This window comes from Salmo salar, chromosome ssa11 (assembly GCF_905237065.1).
Source record: "Salmo salar chromosome ssa11, Ssal_v3.1, whole genome shotgun sequence".
NCBI lineage: Eukaryota > Metazoa > Chordata > Actinopteri > Salmoniformes > Salmonidae > Salmo > Salmo salar.
In genome coordinates this window covers 77,091,774-77,106,297 of record NC_059452.1, presented here as the reverse complement: position 1 = coordinate 77,106,297, position 14,524 = coordinate 77,091,774, and the positions used below count along the sequence as shown (strand labels likewise).

General features: G+C 45.6%; 1 protein-coding gene across 2 annotated transcripts in view; it reads left to right on the top strand.

Annotated features, from left to right (window-relative positions):
* Positions 1-14,524, top strand: part of LOC106563159 (splicing factor, suppressor of white-apricot homolog) — a 142,265-nt gene that overhangs the window by 78,594 nt on the left and 49,147 nt on the right. For both annotated transcript variants that reach the window (XM_014128427.2, XM_014128426.2), the window contains exons 11-12: positions 3,376-3,481; positions 3,974-4,207. In XM_014128427.2, the coding sequence (XP_013983902.2) occupies positions 3,376-3,481; positions 3,974-4,207 (340 nt within the window). The remainder of the gene's footprint in view (positions 1-3,375; positions 3,482-3,973; positions 4,208-14,524) is intronic.

Below are 14,524 nucleotides of genomic sequence, written 5' to 3'. Positions count from 1 at the left end.
TTGCGCTACCAGGGCTGGCGAAACCCTAGATCACTGTTATTCTAACTTCTGCGATGCATATAAGGCCCTCCCCGCCCTCCTTTCGGAAAAGCTGACCATGACTCCATTTTGTTGCTTCCAACCTATAGACAGAAACGAAAACAGGAAGCTCCCGCGCTCAGGTCTGTTCAACACTGGTCCGACCAATCGGATTCCACGCTTCAAGATTGCTTCGATCATGTGGACTGGGATATGTTCCGCATTGCGGCAAACAACAACATTGATGAATACGCTGATTCGGTTAGCGGGTTTATTAGCAAGTGCATCGGCGATGTTGTGCCCACAGCGTCAATTAAAACATTCCCAAACCAGAAACCGTGGATTGATGGCAGTATTCGCGCAAAACTGAAAGCGCAAACCACTGCTTTTAATCAGGGCAAGGTGACCGGAAACATGACTGAATACAAACAGTGTTACTATTCCCTCCGCAAGGCAATCAAACAAGCTAAGCGTCAGTATAGAGACAAAGTAGTGTCGCAATTCAACGGCTCAGACACGAGAGGTATGTGGCAGGGTCTACAGTAAATCACGGACTATAAAAGGAAAACCAGCCCCGTCGCGGACCAGGATGTCTTGCTCCCAGACAGACTAAACAACTTCTTTGCTCGCTTTGAGGACAATACAGCGCCACTGACACGGCCCGCTACCAAAACCTGCGGGCTCTCCTTCACTGCAGCCGACGTGAGCAAAACATTTAAACGTGTCAACCCTCGCAAGGCTGCAGGCCCAGATGGCATCCCCAGCCGCGTCCTCAGAGCATGCGCAGACCAGCTGGCTGGTGTGTTTACGGACATATTCAATCAATCCTTATCCCAGTCTGCTGTCCCCACATGCTTCAAGAGGGCCACCATTGTTCCTGTTCCCAAGAAAGCTAAGGTAACTGAGCTAAATGACTACCGCCCCGTTGCACTCACTTCCGTCATCATGAAGTGCTTTGAGAGACTAGTCAAGGACCATATCACCTCCACCCAACCTGACACCCTAGACCCACTCCAATTTGCTTACCGCCCCAATAGGTCCACAGACGACACAATCACACTGCACACTGCCCTAACCCATCAAGAGGAATACCTATGTGAGAATGCTGTTCATCGACTACGGGCTCAGCATTTAACACCATAGTACCCTCCAAACTCGTCATCAAGCTCGAGACCCTGGGTCTCGACCCCGCCCTGTGCAACTGGGTCCTGGACTTCCTGACGGGCTGCCACCAGGTGGTGAGGGTAGGTAACAACATCTCCACCCCGCTGATCCTCAACACTGGGGCCCCACAAGGGTGCGTTCTCAGCCCTCTCCTGTACTCCCTGTTCATCCACGACTGCGTGGCCATGTACGCCTCCAACTCAATCACCAAGTTTGCAGACGACACAACAGTGGTAGGCTTGATTACCAACAACGACGAGACGCCCTACAGGGAGGAGGTGAGGGCCCTCGGAGTGTGGTGTCAGGAAAATAACCTCACACTCAACGTCAACAAAACAAAGGAGATGATCGTGGACTTCAGGAAACAGCAGAGGGAGCACCCCCCTATCCACATCGACGGGGCAGTAGTGGAGAGGGTAGAAAGTTCCTCGGTGTACACATCATGGACAAACTGAAATGGTCCAACCACACAGACAGCGTGGTGAAGAAGGCACAAGCGCCTCTTCAACCTCAAGAGGCTGAAGAAATTTGGCTTGTCACCAAAAACACTCTCAAACTTTTACAGATGCACAATCGAGAGCATCCTGTCGGGCTGTATCACTGCCTGGTACGGCAACTGCTCCGCCCATAACCGCAAGGCTCTCCAGAGGGTAGTGAGGTCTGCACAACGCATCACCGGGGGCAAACTACCTGCCCTCCAGGACACCTACACCACCCGATGTCACAGGAAGGCCAAAAAGATCATTAAGGACAACAACCACCCGAGTCACTGCCTGTTCACCCCGCTATCATCCAACAGGAGAAGTCAGTTCAGGTGCATCAAAGCAGGGACCGAGAGACTGAAAAAAAGCTTATTTCTCAAGGCCATCGGACTGTTTAACAGCCATCACTAACATTGAGTGGCTGCTGCCAACATACTGACTCAACTCCAGCCACTTTAATAATGGAAAAATATATGTAATAAATGTATCACTAGCCACTTTAAACAGTGCCACTTCATATAATGTACCCTACATTACTCATCTCATATGTATATACTGTACTCTATACTATCTACTGCATCTTGCCATCTTGATGTAATGTATCACTAGCCACTTTAAACAATGCCACTTTTATATGTTTACATATCCTACATTACTTGTCTCATATGTATATACTGTACTCTATACCATCCACTGCATCTTGCCTATGCCATTCTATACCATCGCTCATTCATATATTCTTATTCATTCCTTTACACTTGTGTGTATAAGGTAATTGTTGTGAAATTGTTAGGTTAGATTACTCGTTGGATATTACTGCATTGTCAGATCTAGAAGCACAAGCATTTCGCTACACTCGCATTAACATCTGCTAACCATGTGTATGTGACAAATAACATTTGATTTGATCATGGCGTCATGCATACATATGAAGTGGGATTATGAGTCCATCCTCATGTAGGGAGAAACGAGAGGAAACGTCCCACATGTTGTTTTCTTGTATGTCTCTAACGGCTAGCCTGGTGTCCAGACTCTTCCTATCATATACCTACTAGCAAGCTAGTGATGACTATTTGTTAACATACAACATGGTCTCTGATCTGGTGCTCAGGCTAGTCCCTTTCCTCCTATGTCCCTACTGAGCTGGTATGGTCCATGTTCAGGGACTGCACTCAGAAAATGAGACCTGAGGCATGTGTTCTCTCCACACGGAATTGGCCTTGTGGCTGTCCCCTGGTCCCTCCTCCACTGCATGTTGCTATGATTAAACCTCTCTGTCAGTGTCCTATGCTGAACGGTGCACAGAGCGAACAGAGCATTCCAATGAGGGCCTTGACGACAGAGGGAGAGAGGCAGAGGAGTGGTCGGCCCTCTGTACTGTGAAATGTGCTTTCCGTTACCGTTCAGCCTGCAATCAACCCTCACTGTGCCTCACTCACATCTATTTTTGACTGTTAACTTTTAAACCCAATCCCAAACAAAGCTTTGCAAATAGCATGCTGACATCACTTAGCATAAGCACAAAATACTTTTCTATGAAAAAAAAAAAAAAAGCACTGCCCTTATAAGTTCTAAATCATTTTCACTTCACTAATTGATGAGCTTTAAATAGCCTAGTTATTGTGTCTGGTGCGTTCTAATTTCTCGTTCTCAGAACAACCCCAAGCACTTTGTTCTTAAAATAACTGTATTCTCTCTCTTCTCTCTGTAGCGTGGCTCTTCAGACGGCCTTGGCCCAGCGGAGGGGGAGGCAGACAGTGTCGACGTTGGTAACTGTCCCTCTGACAAACAGCTGAATGAAGGCAAGCCAATTAAAGGTAAGACTTGTACACACACCATAGCATTTAGAGGCTGACCATGACACAGTCCCAGTCGTCACAGCCCGGCCTGCCCACACTGATAATTAAAGTGTCTGAGGATCGTTGGTTTTTTTCTTCCTGCTTGTTTGTTTGGTGAGTGGGAATGTTGATGAGTAGACAGAGGAGGTGGTTGGGGTGGTACGTTTGCGGAGTGCGTGTGTGTATGTGTGGTTTCCTTTAGAACTGTCAGCTAGAAAATGGACGAAATGATTAGGTGGCTGCGGGCTGCTCAAAAAGCGGGGTGGCTGAAGTTTATGTCTTTGGCCCATGGTAATGACGGTTAACCCCCAGCTTAATGATACTCTCGCTCTCTGTCTGCCTGCCTGGGGAAGGTTAATGGTTTATGGTAAAATGAGTGACTGCCACTGGCACATTGTTCGTTTTAAACGACCTCAAGCTTTAACCAAACACACCCTCCTCTCTCTCTCCCACCTCCACCTTTCTTCCCAGTGCCCTTTGCGCCAATCTGCTTCGCCATCAAGGCCAAAGAGAACGACATGCTACCGCTGGAGAAAAACCGTGTACGGCTGGACGACGACTCAGATGATGACCCGGACAAGTTGCTTGGCGAGGAGGGTCTCGAGGCCCTGCTGGAGGGTGCAGAGATGGTGGTGAGAGCGGTCACTGCGACCCCCGAGGAGAAGAGACCCACTCTCACCCTGGAGGAGCTGGAGGCTAAACAAGGTAGCTAGCTATTGCTGCTCTCACTGGCTGCACTTCATATATTAAAGAACATCTTATTTTACTTTACCTAAAAGCTTTTTTGGAATGCCTCTAAATGGCCATGTGGCTCAGTTGGAATGCCCCTAAATGGCCATGTGGCTCAGTTGGAATGCCCCTAAATGGCCATGTGGCTCAGTTGGAATGCCCCTAAATGGCCATGTGGCTCAGTTGGAATGCCCCTAAAGGGCCATGTGGCTCAGTTGGAATGCCCCTAAAGGGCTATGTGGCTCAGTTGGAATGCCCCTAAAGGGCCATGTGGCTCAGTTGCAATGCCCCTAAAGGGCCATGTGGCTCAATTGCAATGCCACTTGCAACGTCAGGGTCTTGGTTTCAATTCCCGCTGGGGCCACCATACCAGAAAATAATGTATAAAACCACTACTGGAAATCACTTTGGATACAAATATCTGTTAAATGGCATATATTGTTATATAACCTCTTGACGTTACCCTAGGATAGGGGGCGCCACAGCGCATTTTGGAAATAATTTGTGCCCATTTTCAACGGCCTACTAATCAAACTCAGAAGCTAGGATATGCATATAATTAATACCTGTGGATAGAAAACACCCTAAAGTTTCTAAAACTGTTTGAATGGTGTCTGTGAGTATAACAGAACTCATATGGCAGTCAAAACCCCGAGACCGATTGAAACAGGAAGTGGAATTCTGAATTGTGGACTCAACTTCACGTCGTTGCCTATTATTCACACCGTGAGCTATCGTTCATTGAGCACTTCCTATTGCTTCCACAAGATGTCCCCAGTCTTTACAAAGTGTTTTGAGCCTTCTACTGTCGAAACTCCGTGAATGAGACGCGTTGGAAATTGGTCACAGGGGGAGGGCCATCACCATTATGACGCCGGCGGCCCTGTCTACCCCCACCTTTCGAAACGTTTTGAAACACAATGCAATCGTCCCCCTCGAATCTTATTGGCTCTCTTGTTGAAACAGGCCCTGAAGATTTATGTTATACAACGTTTGACATGTTTGAACGAACCTAAATGGGAAAAAAATGTTTTATTTCGAAACGGCTGTCCCGCGACCGGCAGAGCGTTTGGATACAGCATTCAGACGCGCTAACAACAGCAAGCTAATGGAACATAAAGGATGGACTTTTTCGACCGAAAATACATCTGTTGTGGACCTGGGATTCCTGGAAGTGCTTTCTGATGAAGACAACTAAAGGTAAGCGATTATTGACAATATTATACAAGATTAGATGTGATATGCGATTGTTCCAAGATGGCGCTGAGCTCGGTTTACTAGCTCATTTTCTGAGTATCGCATCCCCTTTTATCGCTAAGTGTGATTACCCAGTAAAGTTATTTTTAAATCTGGTATGACAGGTATCAATATCAAGAGATATTCATCTATAAATCTTAGAATGACAATATTACATTTTTAAAATGTTTTCGAATAGTAATTTGACGGGAAAATAGTTAGTCAACGTCAGACGCCGATGTAAAATGCTGTTTTCATATATAAATATGAACTTTATTGAACAAAAGAATGCATGCATTGTGTAACATGATGTCCTAGGTGTGTCATCTGATGAAGTTTGTAAAAGGTTAGTGCTGCATTTAGCTGTTTTTTGGTTATTTGTGATGCATGTGGTTGGTCGGAAAATGGCTATGTTGCTGCTTTTACGATGGACTCCTCTAACATAATCTAATGATTTGCTTTTCCTGTAAAACCTTTTTGAAATCGGACGACGTGGGTCGATTCAGGAGAGGTGTATCTATAAAACGATATGAGACAGTCCTATATTTGAAAAAATATATATATTAAATTTCGTTATGCTAATGTCGCTAGGAGTTTTCCCTGGATTTTGATCCCGCATACGGGATGGGACGCTGGAGAGGAGAATTGAAGTGAATTGATCCACCCATGATATAAACTCAGCAAGAAAGAAACGTCCTGTCACTGTCAACTGCTTTTATTTTCATCAAACTTAACATGTGTAAATATTTGTATGAACATAACACGATTCAACAACTGAGACATAAACTGAACAAGTTCCACAGACATGTGACTAACAGAAATTGAATAATGTGTCCCTGAACAAAGGGGGGTCAAAATCAAAAGTAACAGTCAGTATCTGGTGTGGTCACCAGCTGCATTAAGTACTGCAGTGCATCTCCTCATGGACTGCACCAGATTTGCCAGTTCTTGCTGTGAGATGTTACCCCACTTTTCCACCAAGGCAAGTTCCCAGACATTTCTGGGGGGAATGGCCCTAGCCCTCACCCTCCGATCCAACAGGTTCCAGACGTGCTCAATGGGATTGAGATCCGGGCTCTTCGCTGGCCATGGCAGAATACTGATATTCCTGTCTTGCAGGAAATCACGCACAGAACGAGCAGTATGGCTGGTGGCATTGTCATGCTGGAGGGTCATGTCCAGATGAGCCTACAGGAAGGGTACCACATGAGAGAGGAGGATGTCTTCCCCTGTAATGCACAGTGTTGATTGCCTGCAATGACAAGCTCAGTCCAATGATGCTGTGACACACTGCCCCACACCATGATGGACCCTCCACCTCCAAATCGATCCCGCTCCAGAGTACAGGCCTCGGTGTAACGCTCATTTCTTCGATGATAAACGCGAATCCGACCATCACCCCTGGTGAGACAAAACCGTGACTCGTCAGTGAAAAGCACTTTTTGCAGGTCCTGTCTGGTCCAGCGACGGTGGGTTTGTGCCCATAGGCGACTTTGTTGCCGGTGATGTCTGGTGAGGACCTGCCTTACAGCAGGCCTACAAGCCCTCAGTCCAGTCTCTCTCAGCCTATTGCGGATAGTCTGAGCACTGATGGAGGGATTGTGCGTTCCTGGTGTAACTCGGGCAGTTGTTGTTGCCATCCTGTACCTGTCCCGCAGGTGTGATGTTCGGATGTACCAATCCTGTGCAGGTGTTGTTACACGTGGTCTGCCACTGCGAGGACGATCAGCTGTCCGTCCTGTCTCCCTGTAGCGCTGTCTTAGGCGTCTCACAGTATGGACATTGCAATTTCTTGCCCTGGCCACACCTGCAGTCCTCATGCCTCATGGCAGCATGCCTAAGGCACGTTCACGCAGATGAGCAGGGACCCTGGGCATCTTTCTTTTGGTGTTTTTCAGTCCTTAGAAAGACCTCTTTAGTGTCCTAAGTTTTCTTAAATGTGACCTTAATTGCCTACCGTCTGTAAGCTGTTAGTGTCTTAACGACCGTTCCACAGGTACATGTTCATTAATTGTTTATGGTTCATTGAACAAGCATGGGAAACAGAGTTTAAACCCTTTACAATGAAGCTCTGTGAAGTTATTTGGATTTTTACGATTTTTATCTTTGAAAGACAGGGTCCTGAAAAAGGGCCGTTTCTTTTTTTGCTGAGTTTATATTGGCCCTTTTCAATTCTTGGTAAATATCTCCTCAGTCAGTGTGAATGACCTGTACTAGTCTTTCTGCTGTATTGTTATCTCTCAGTAGGAAAGAAATCCAGTACTTTTTTTAAGGACAGTGGAAGTTACTAAAAATGCTTATTTCTTTGTTAAAACCAACACATTTCCGCCCCAAGGCTACAGCATTTTTTATCATCTCTCACTGTCCTCCGAGAGTTGCAGAATTTCCTGTTCACTTTAGCTTGCTCCTCTATTCATGCATCTGACAGACAGCATCTTAAATGGCATAGAGATGGCCCTGTCCAGGTCAGACTGGAGGTCTGCTAGCTCACCACCCTCACCCACCACCGGCTCTAAGTGTCTTCTGTCGTTGCAGGTCTCTTTCTCTTTCACTCTCGCTTAAGTTATATTAGCTGTCTGTTAATACAGCCGTCACTCGCTGGGAGAGCTGCGGGCAGACTAGGAACGACATCGCTCAATCAAATACACACGCATGCTCCGCCTTTGCGGGAAGTCAGACTAGCCGGAATGGAGGGAGAATGGAATGGGGAAGAGGAGGCACAGCAGTAAATATGTTGAACAAAACTGGTAGAAAGTGAGAAGGAGAGAGGGAGAGGAAAGGATGGCTTTTTAAAGGAGTGCTTCCAGGAAGGAAGTCAGGAGAGACTGGATGCAGTAAACCACAGTTGTATTACTCTCTTAGCTCCCCCATAATGGAGATATACAGTACCAGTCAAAAGTTTCGACACACCTACTCATTCAAGGGTTTTTCTTTATTTTTACTATTTCCTACATTGTAGAATAATAGTGAAGACTTCAAAACTATGAAATAACACATGGAATCATGTAGTAAACAAAAATGTTTTAAACAAATCAAAATATATTTGATATTCTTCAAAGTAGCCACCCTTTGCATTGATGACAGCTTTGCACACTCTTGGCATTTTTCTCAACCAGCTTCATGAGGTAGTCACCTGGAATGCATTTCAATTAACACGTGCCTTATTAAAAGTTAATTTGTGGAATTTATTTTATTCTTAATGCGTTTGAGCCAATCAGTTGTGTTGTGACAAAGGAGGTGTGGTATACAGAATATAGCCCTATTTGGTAAAAGACCAAGTCCATATTATGGCAAGAACGGCTCAAATAAGCAAAGAGAAACAACAGTCCATCATTGCTTTAGGTCAGTCAATACAGAACATTTCAATAACTTCTAAAGTTTCTTCAAGTGCAGTCACAAAACCATCTAGTGGTATGATGAAACTGTCTCTCATGAGGACCGCCACAGGAAAGGAAGTCCCAGAGTTACCTCTGCTGCAGTGGATAAGTTCATTAGAGTTACCAGCCTCAGAAATTGCAGCCCAAATAACTGCTTCACAGAGTTCAAGTAACAGACACATCTCAACATCAACTGTTCAGAGGAGACTGTGTGAATCAGGCCTTCATGTTCGAATTGCTGCAAAGAAACCACTAAAGGACAACATTAAGAAGAAGAGACTTGCTTGGGCCAATAAACACGAGCAATGGACATTAGACCAGTGGAAATCTGTGCTTTGATCTGATGAGTTCAAATTTGAGATTTTTGTTTCCAACCGCCGTGTCTTTGTGAGACGCAGAGTAGGTGAACGGATGATCTCTGCATTTGTGGTTCCCACCGTGAAGCATGGAGGAGGAGGTGTGAACACACGTCCAGGCTGTGTAGGGGCTATTTGACCATGGAGTGCTGCGTCAGATGACCTGGCCTTCACAATCATCTGACCTTAAACAAATTGAGATGGTTGGGAAGAGTTGGACCGCAAAGTGAAGGAAAAGCAGCCAACAAGTACTCAGCATATGTGGGAACTCCTTCAAGACTGTTGTAAAAGCATTCCTCATGAAGGTGGTTGAGAGAATGCTAAGAGTGTGCAAAGCTGTCATCAAGGCAAAGGGTGGCTACTTTGAAGAATCTCAAATACAAAATACTTTTTTGTTACTACATGATTCCATATGTGTTATTTGATGTCTTCGCTATTATCCTACAATATAGAAAAAATTAAGAAAAACCCTTGAATGAGTAGGTGTCAACTTTTGACTGGTACTGTATGTGCACACAATCTCAGGAGTGTGTTGATGCAAATGTAAAGGCAGGTCTGACTCACGGGACCCATTCATAATGTTTAGTGTGCGTTTAGCCTGGTCTCACACACATACACAGCCACCAAATGTTCTGATATTTAGGCCTAGTTTCAGGGGCTGGTTCAGGCTGACGATGCACACACACACACCCGGCCCCAGCGGAGGGAGAGCGGAACATCTGTGTGATTATCTCAGGGTAAAGAACGGGCCTGGCAAGTGAAATGAATTGCTGTGTGGCAAGGAGGCTGTCACTCAAATGGCCTAACTCCGTAGGGGTATTGATTACAGACAGAGAAACCTAATCTGTATTGATGGTCTGTAAAGGATCACACAGGCTGCCTTTGATTACCAGTGCTGGGATTCAGCAGACGCGTGTGTGTGTTCATGTCTTTGTCAGTCTGTTTTTCTGTCCAAATGAACCTTAACACTAGAACAGCTGGGCCATGAGGGACCCCCCTTCAAGCGAATGAGCAGTCATTCTGACAGCAAAATTAGAACCGTGTAATTAATACATTTCATGTATGCTATCGCAAAAATAATAATTTGGTTGTGTTTATAAAGGCCTAAGGTAACATTAGAATACTATTTTATTTCAAATAACACCATAGCATACACACACACTACTGTTCAAATGTTTTTGGTCACTTAGAAATGTCCTTGTTTTTGAAAGAAATGTAAAAACAAATTGTCCTTTAAAATAACATCAAATTGATCAGAAATACAGTGTAGACATTGTTAATGTTGTAAATTACTATTGTAGCTGGAAACGGCAGATAAAAAAAAAAAAAATGGAATATCTACATAGGTGTACAGAGGCCCATTATCAGCAACCATCACTCCTGTGTTCAATGGCACGTTGTGTTAGCTAATCCAAGTTTATCATTTTAAAAGGCTAATTGATCATTAGAAAACCCTTTTGCAATTATGCTAGCACAGCTGAAAACTGTTGTTCTGATTAAAGACGCAATTAAACTGGCCTTCTATAGACTTGTTGAGTATCTGGAGCATCAGCATTTGTGGGTTCAATTACAGGCTCAAAATGGCTAGAAACAAAGAACTTTCTTCTGAAACTCATCAGTCTATTCTTGTTCTGAGAAATGAAGGCTATTCCATGTGAAACATTGCCAAGAAACTGCTGGCCTTTTAGGAAAAGTTCGTTTGTCCAGTATCTGTGTTCTTTTGCCAATCTTAATCTTTTATTTTTTTGACAAGTCTGAGATATGGCTTTTCTTTGCAACTCTGCCTAGAAGGCCAGCATCCCGGAGTCACCTCTTCACTGTTGACATTGAGACTGGTTTTTTGCGGGTACTATTTAATGAAGCTGCCAATTGAGGACTTGTGAGGCGTCTGTTTCTCAAACTAGACACTCTAATGTACTTGTCCTCTTGCTCAGTTGTGCACCGGGGCCTCCCACTCTTTCTATTCGGGTTAGAGCCAGTTTGCGCTGTTCTGTGAAGGGAGAAGTACACAGCGTTGTACGAGATCTTCAGTGTCTTGGCAATTTCCCACATGGAATAGCCTTCATTTCTCAGAACAAGAATAGACTGACAAGTTTCAGAAGAAAGTGCTTTGTTTCTGGCCATTTTGAGCCTGTAATCGAACCCACAAATGCTGACGCTCCAGATACTCAACTAGTCTATAGAATGGCAGTTTAATTGCTTCGTTAATCAGAACAACAGTTTTCAGCTGTGCTAGCATAATTGCAGGTAGGATGTGAGTACATTGGAGGTAAACCTAGGCATTGAGTAATGATGAGAGAGATATAGTCTCTAGAGACGTTTAAACCAGGTGATGTCATCGCATATGTAGGAGGTGGAACAACATGGTTGGTTAAGGCATATTGAGCAGGGCTAGAGGCTCTACAGTGAAATAAGACAGTAATCACTAACCAGGACAGTAATGGACGAGGCATATTAATATTAGAGAGAGGCATGCGTAGCCAAGTGAACATATGGGTCCAGTGATTGGTTGGGCTGACTGGGGACACGGCGATTCAGACAGTTAGCAGGCCGATGCTAACAAGCTAACAGTTAGTAGGCCGGGGCTAAACAAGCTAGCAATTAGCAGACCGGGGCTGGCAAGCTAGCAGTTAGCAGACCGGGTTAGCAAGCAAGCAGTTGGCAGACCGGGGCTAGCAGTTAGCAGACCGGGGCAGGCAAGCTAGCAGTTAGCAGACCGGGGCTAGCAAGTTAGCTTTTGGGGGACGTCGCAATGAGGGTAAGTCTCTCTTTGCCTCTTCGTGCGGTGACATCGATAGACCAGTCGTGGAATTAGTAGGGTTCCAAGTAGCTCTAGATAGCTAGCAGGTCGGTTAGCAGAATGGGCCTTCAGCGGATGTCGCGCCTGAGGGGCCTGTTGGAATCCTCGGGCAGATTATGTCGGTATTCCAGTCGTAGAGGATCGGTGGGGTTCCGTGCCCCTTACCGGCAGTAGAAGGGGTCCGGATATTGTAGCCCAGGAGTGGGCTTCGGTGGTAACACAGGAGCCCTGACCGAGCTAGCTTCAGGCTAATTGGTGCTTGCTCCGGGATGGAAACGCTAGCCAGGAGTAGTCACACGGGATTGCGGTTAGCTAGTTGCGAAGATCCAGATGAAAATGTTCAGAGTTTGCGGTAGGAATCCGGGGATATGGGGAAAAAAATATATAAAATAATAATAGGTCCGTTATGCTCTGGTTTGAGTCATGTTGTTCGAACTGGTGAGAGCTTTCCGAGCTAAAGGTTAGCTGATGACCGCTAGCAATGGTTTGCTGACTGATAGCTCGTAGGTAGTTAGCTGGCTAGCTTCAGTTGAGGGATTCCAGATCCGAAGTAAATAGAAATACTTTAGAAAAAAAGGAAAAAAGATCCACGCCACATTGGGTGAGGCGTGTTGCAGGAGAGTTTTTAGAAGTTGAGGTTTTAGGAAAATATTTTTAAAAGATATGCGAAGAAAAATATGTAAAAAAATATATACAAGGGACACAACAGGACAAAGGCGTCTGACTGCTACGCCATCTTGGATTAATGCCCTAGGCCAGAGTGGACTGACAAGACTACTTGGATTCGGTGGACTGATATAGGGTACCTACCATTTGGAGATTATAATTAGAATACATCAATAGAATGGTTTGCTGTAATTACTGTAACTTCTTTGTTGTATTATCCCAAACGAACGTAGTAGTTTCACCAATTAAGGATTCTAGCTTTAATGCTGTTGTGAAATAATGCTTGTCTGTTGTCTGCCATGCCCTATATTTGAGTGTGTATGATCTTCCAGACCACTGGGTCCATTTTGTGGAAAGCATAGTGTGTGTCAGCACTCTCTCTATCATGACCAATGAGGGACCACTTCAATAGTTCTTTACTGCCTTAAGGCCCATAGCTGTGCTGTTACTGAGTGAGACCAGTGGCAGCTCTCATTAGTAAAGTGTGTGTCTCTCTGTGTGCATGGGTGTGTGCGCACGTGGTTGTTCGTGTGAGTGTGTGCGCGCGTGCCTGTGCTGTCTTAAGTCCTTTTGTCTCTAAAATATCTTTTGACTTTCGATTGCTGTGACAATCTGCTTATACATTTACAACAAAAAAATCACACTTTGTTCTGTCATCTTCTATCTTCCCCCTCCCTTAGTGCTGTTGTAAAGAAGAACAATGGCAGGATTTGTTTTACTGATGGCGAGCCCAAAATGTCTTAGTTTTGAGGCAGCGCAAATGGTTTGATTGCTAAAGCACTTGAGTGGCCAAGAACCCTACTTATTGGGGGGCCTCTCTCAAACAGTCTGAACAGGCCCAAACAGATACACAGATGATGCAATCTCTATTGCACTCCACACTGCCTTTAACCACCTGGACAAAGGGAACACTTACGTGAGAATGCTATTCATTGACTACAGCTCAGCGTTCAACACCATAGTACCTTCAAAGCTCATCACTAAGCTAAGGATCCTGGGACTAAACACCTCCCTCTGCAACTGGATCCTGGACTTCCTGGTGGGCTGCCCCCAGGTGGTGAGGGTAGGTAGCAACATATCTGCCATGCCGATCCTCAACACTCCGCAGGGGTGCGTGCTCAGTCCCCTCCTGTACTCCCTGTTCACCCACGACTGCGTGGCCAGACACGACTCCAACACCATCATTACGTTTGCAGACGGCACAACAGTGGTAGGACTGATCACCAACAACAACAAGACAGCCTATAGGGAGGAGGTCAGCGACATGGCCGGGTGGTGCCAGAATAACAACCTATCCCTCAACGTAACCAAGACTAAGGAGCTGATTGTGGACTACAGGAAAAGGACCGAGCACGCCCCCATTCTCATCGACGGGGCTGTAGTGGAGCAGGTTGAGCGCTTCAAGTTCCTTGGTGTCCACATCAACAACAAACTAGAATGGTCCAAACACACCAAGACAGTCGTGAAGAGGACACGACAAAGCCTATTCCCCCTCAGGAAACTAAAGATTTGGCATGGGTCCTGAGATCCTCAAAAGGTTCTACAGCTGCAACATCGAGAGCATCCTGACTGGTTGCATCACTGCCTGGTACGGCAATTGCTCGGCCTCTGACCGCAAGGCACTACAGAGGGTAGTGCGTACGGCCCAGTACATCACTAAGCTGCCTGCCATCCAGGACCTCTACACCAGGCGGTGTCAGAGGAAGGCCCTAAACATTTTCAAAGACCCCAGCCACCCCAGTCATAGACTGTTCTCTCTACTACCGCATGGCAAGTGGTACCGGAGTGCCAAGTCTAGGACAAAAAGGCTTCTCAACAGTTTTTACCCCCAAGCCATAAGACTCCTGAACAGGTAATC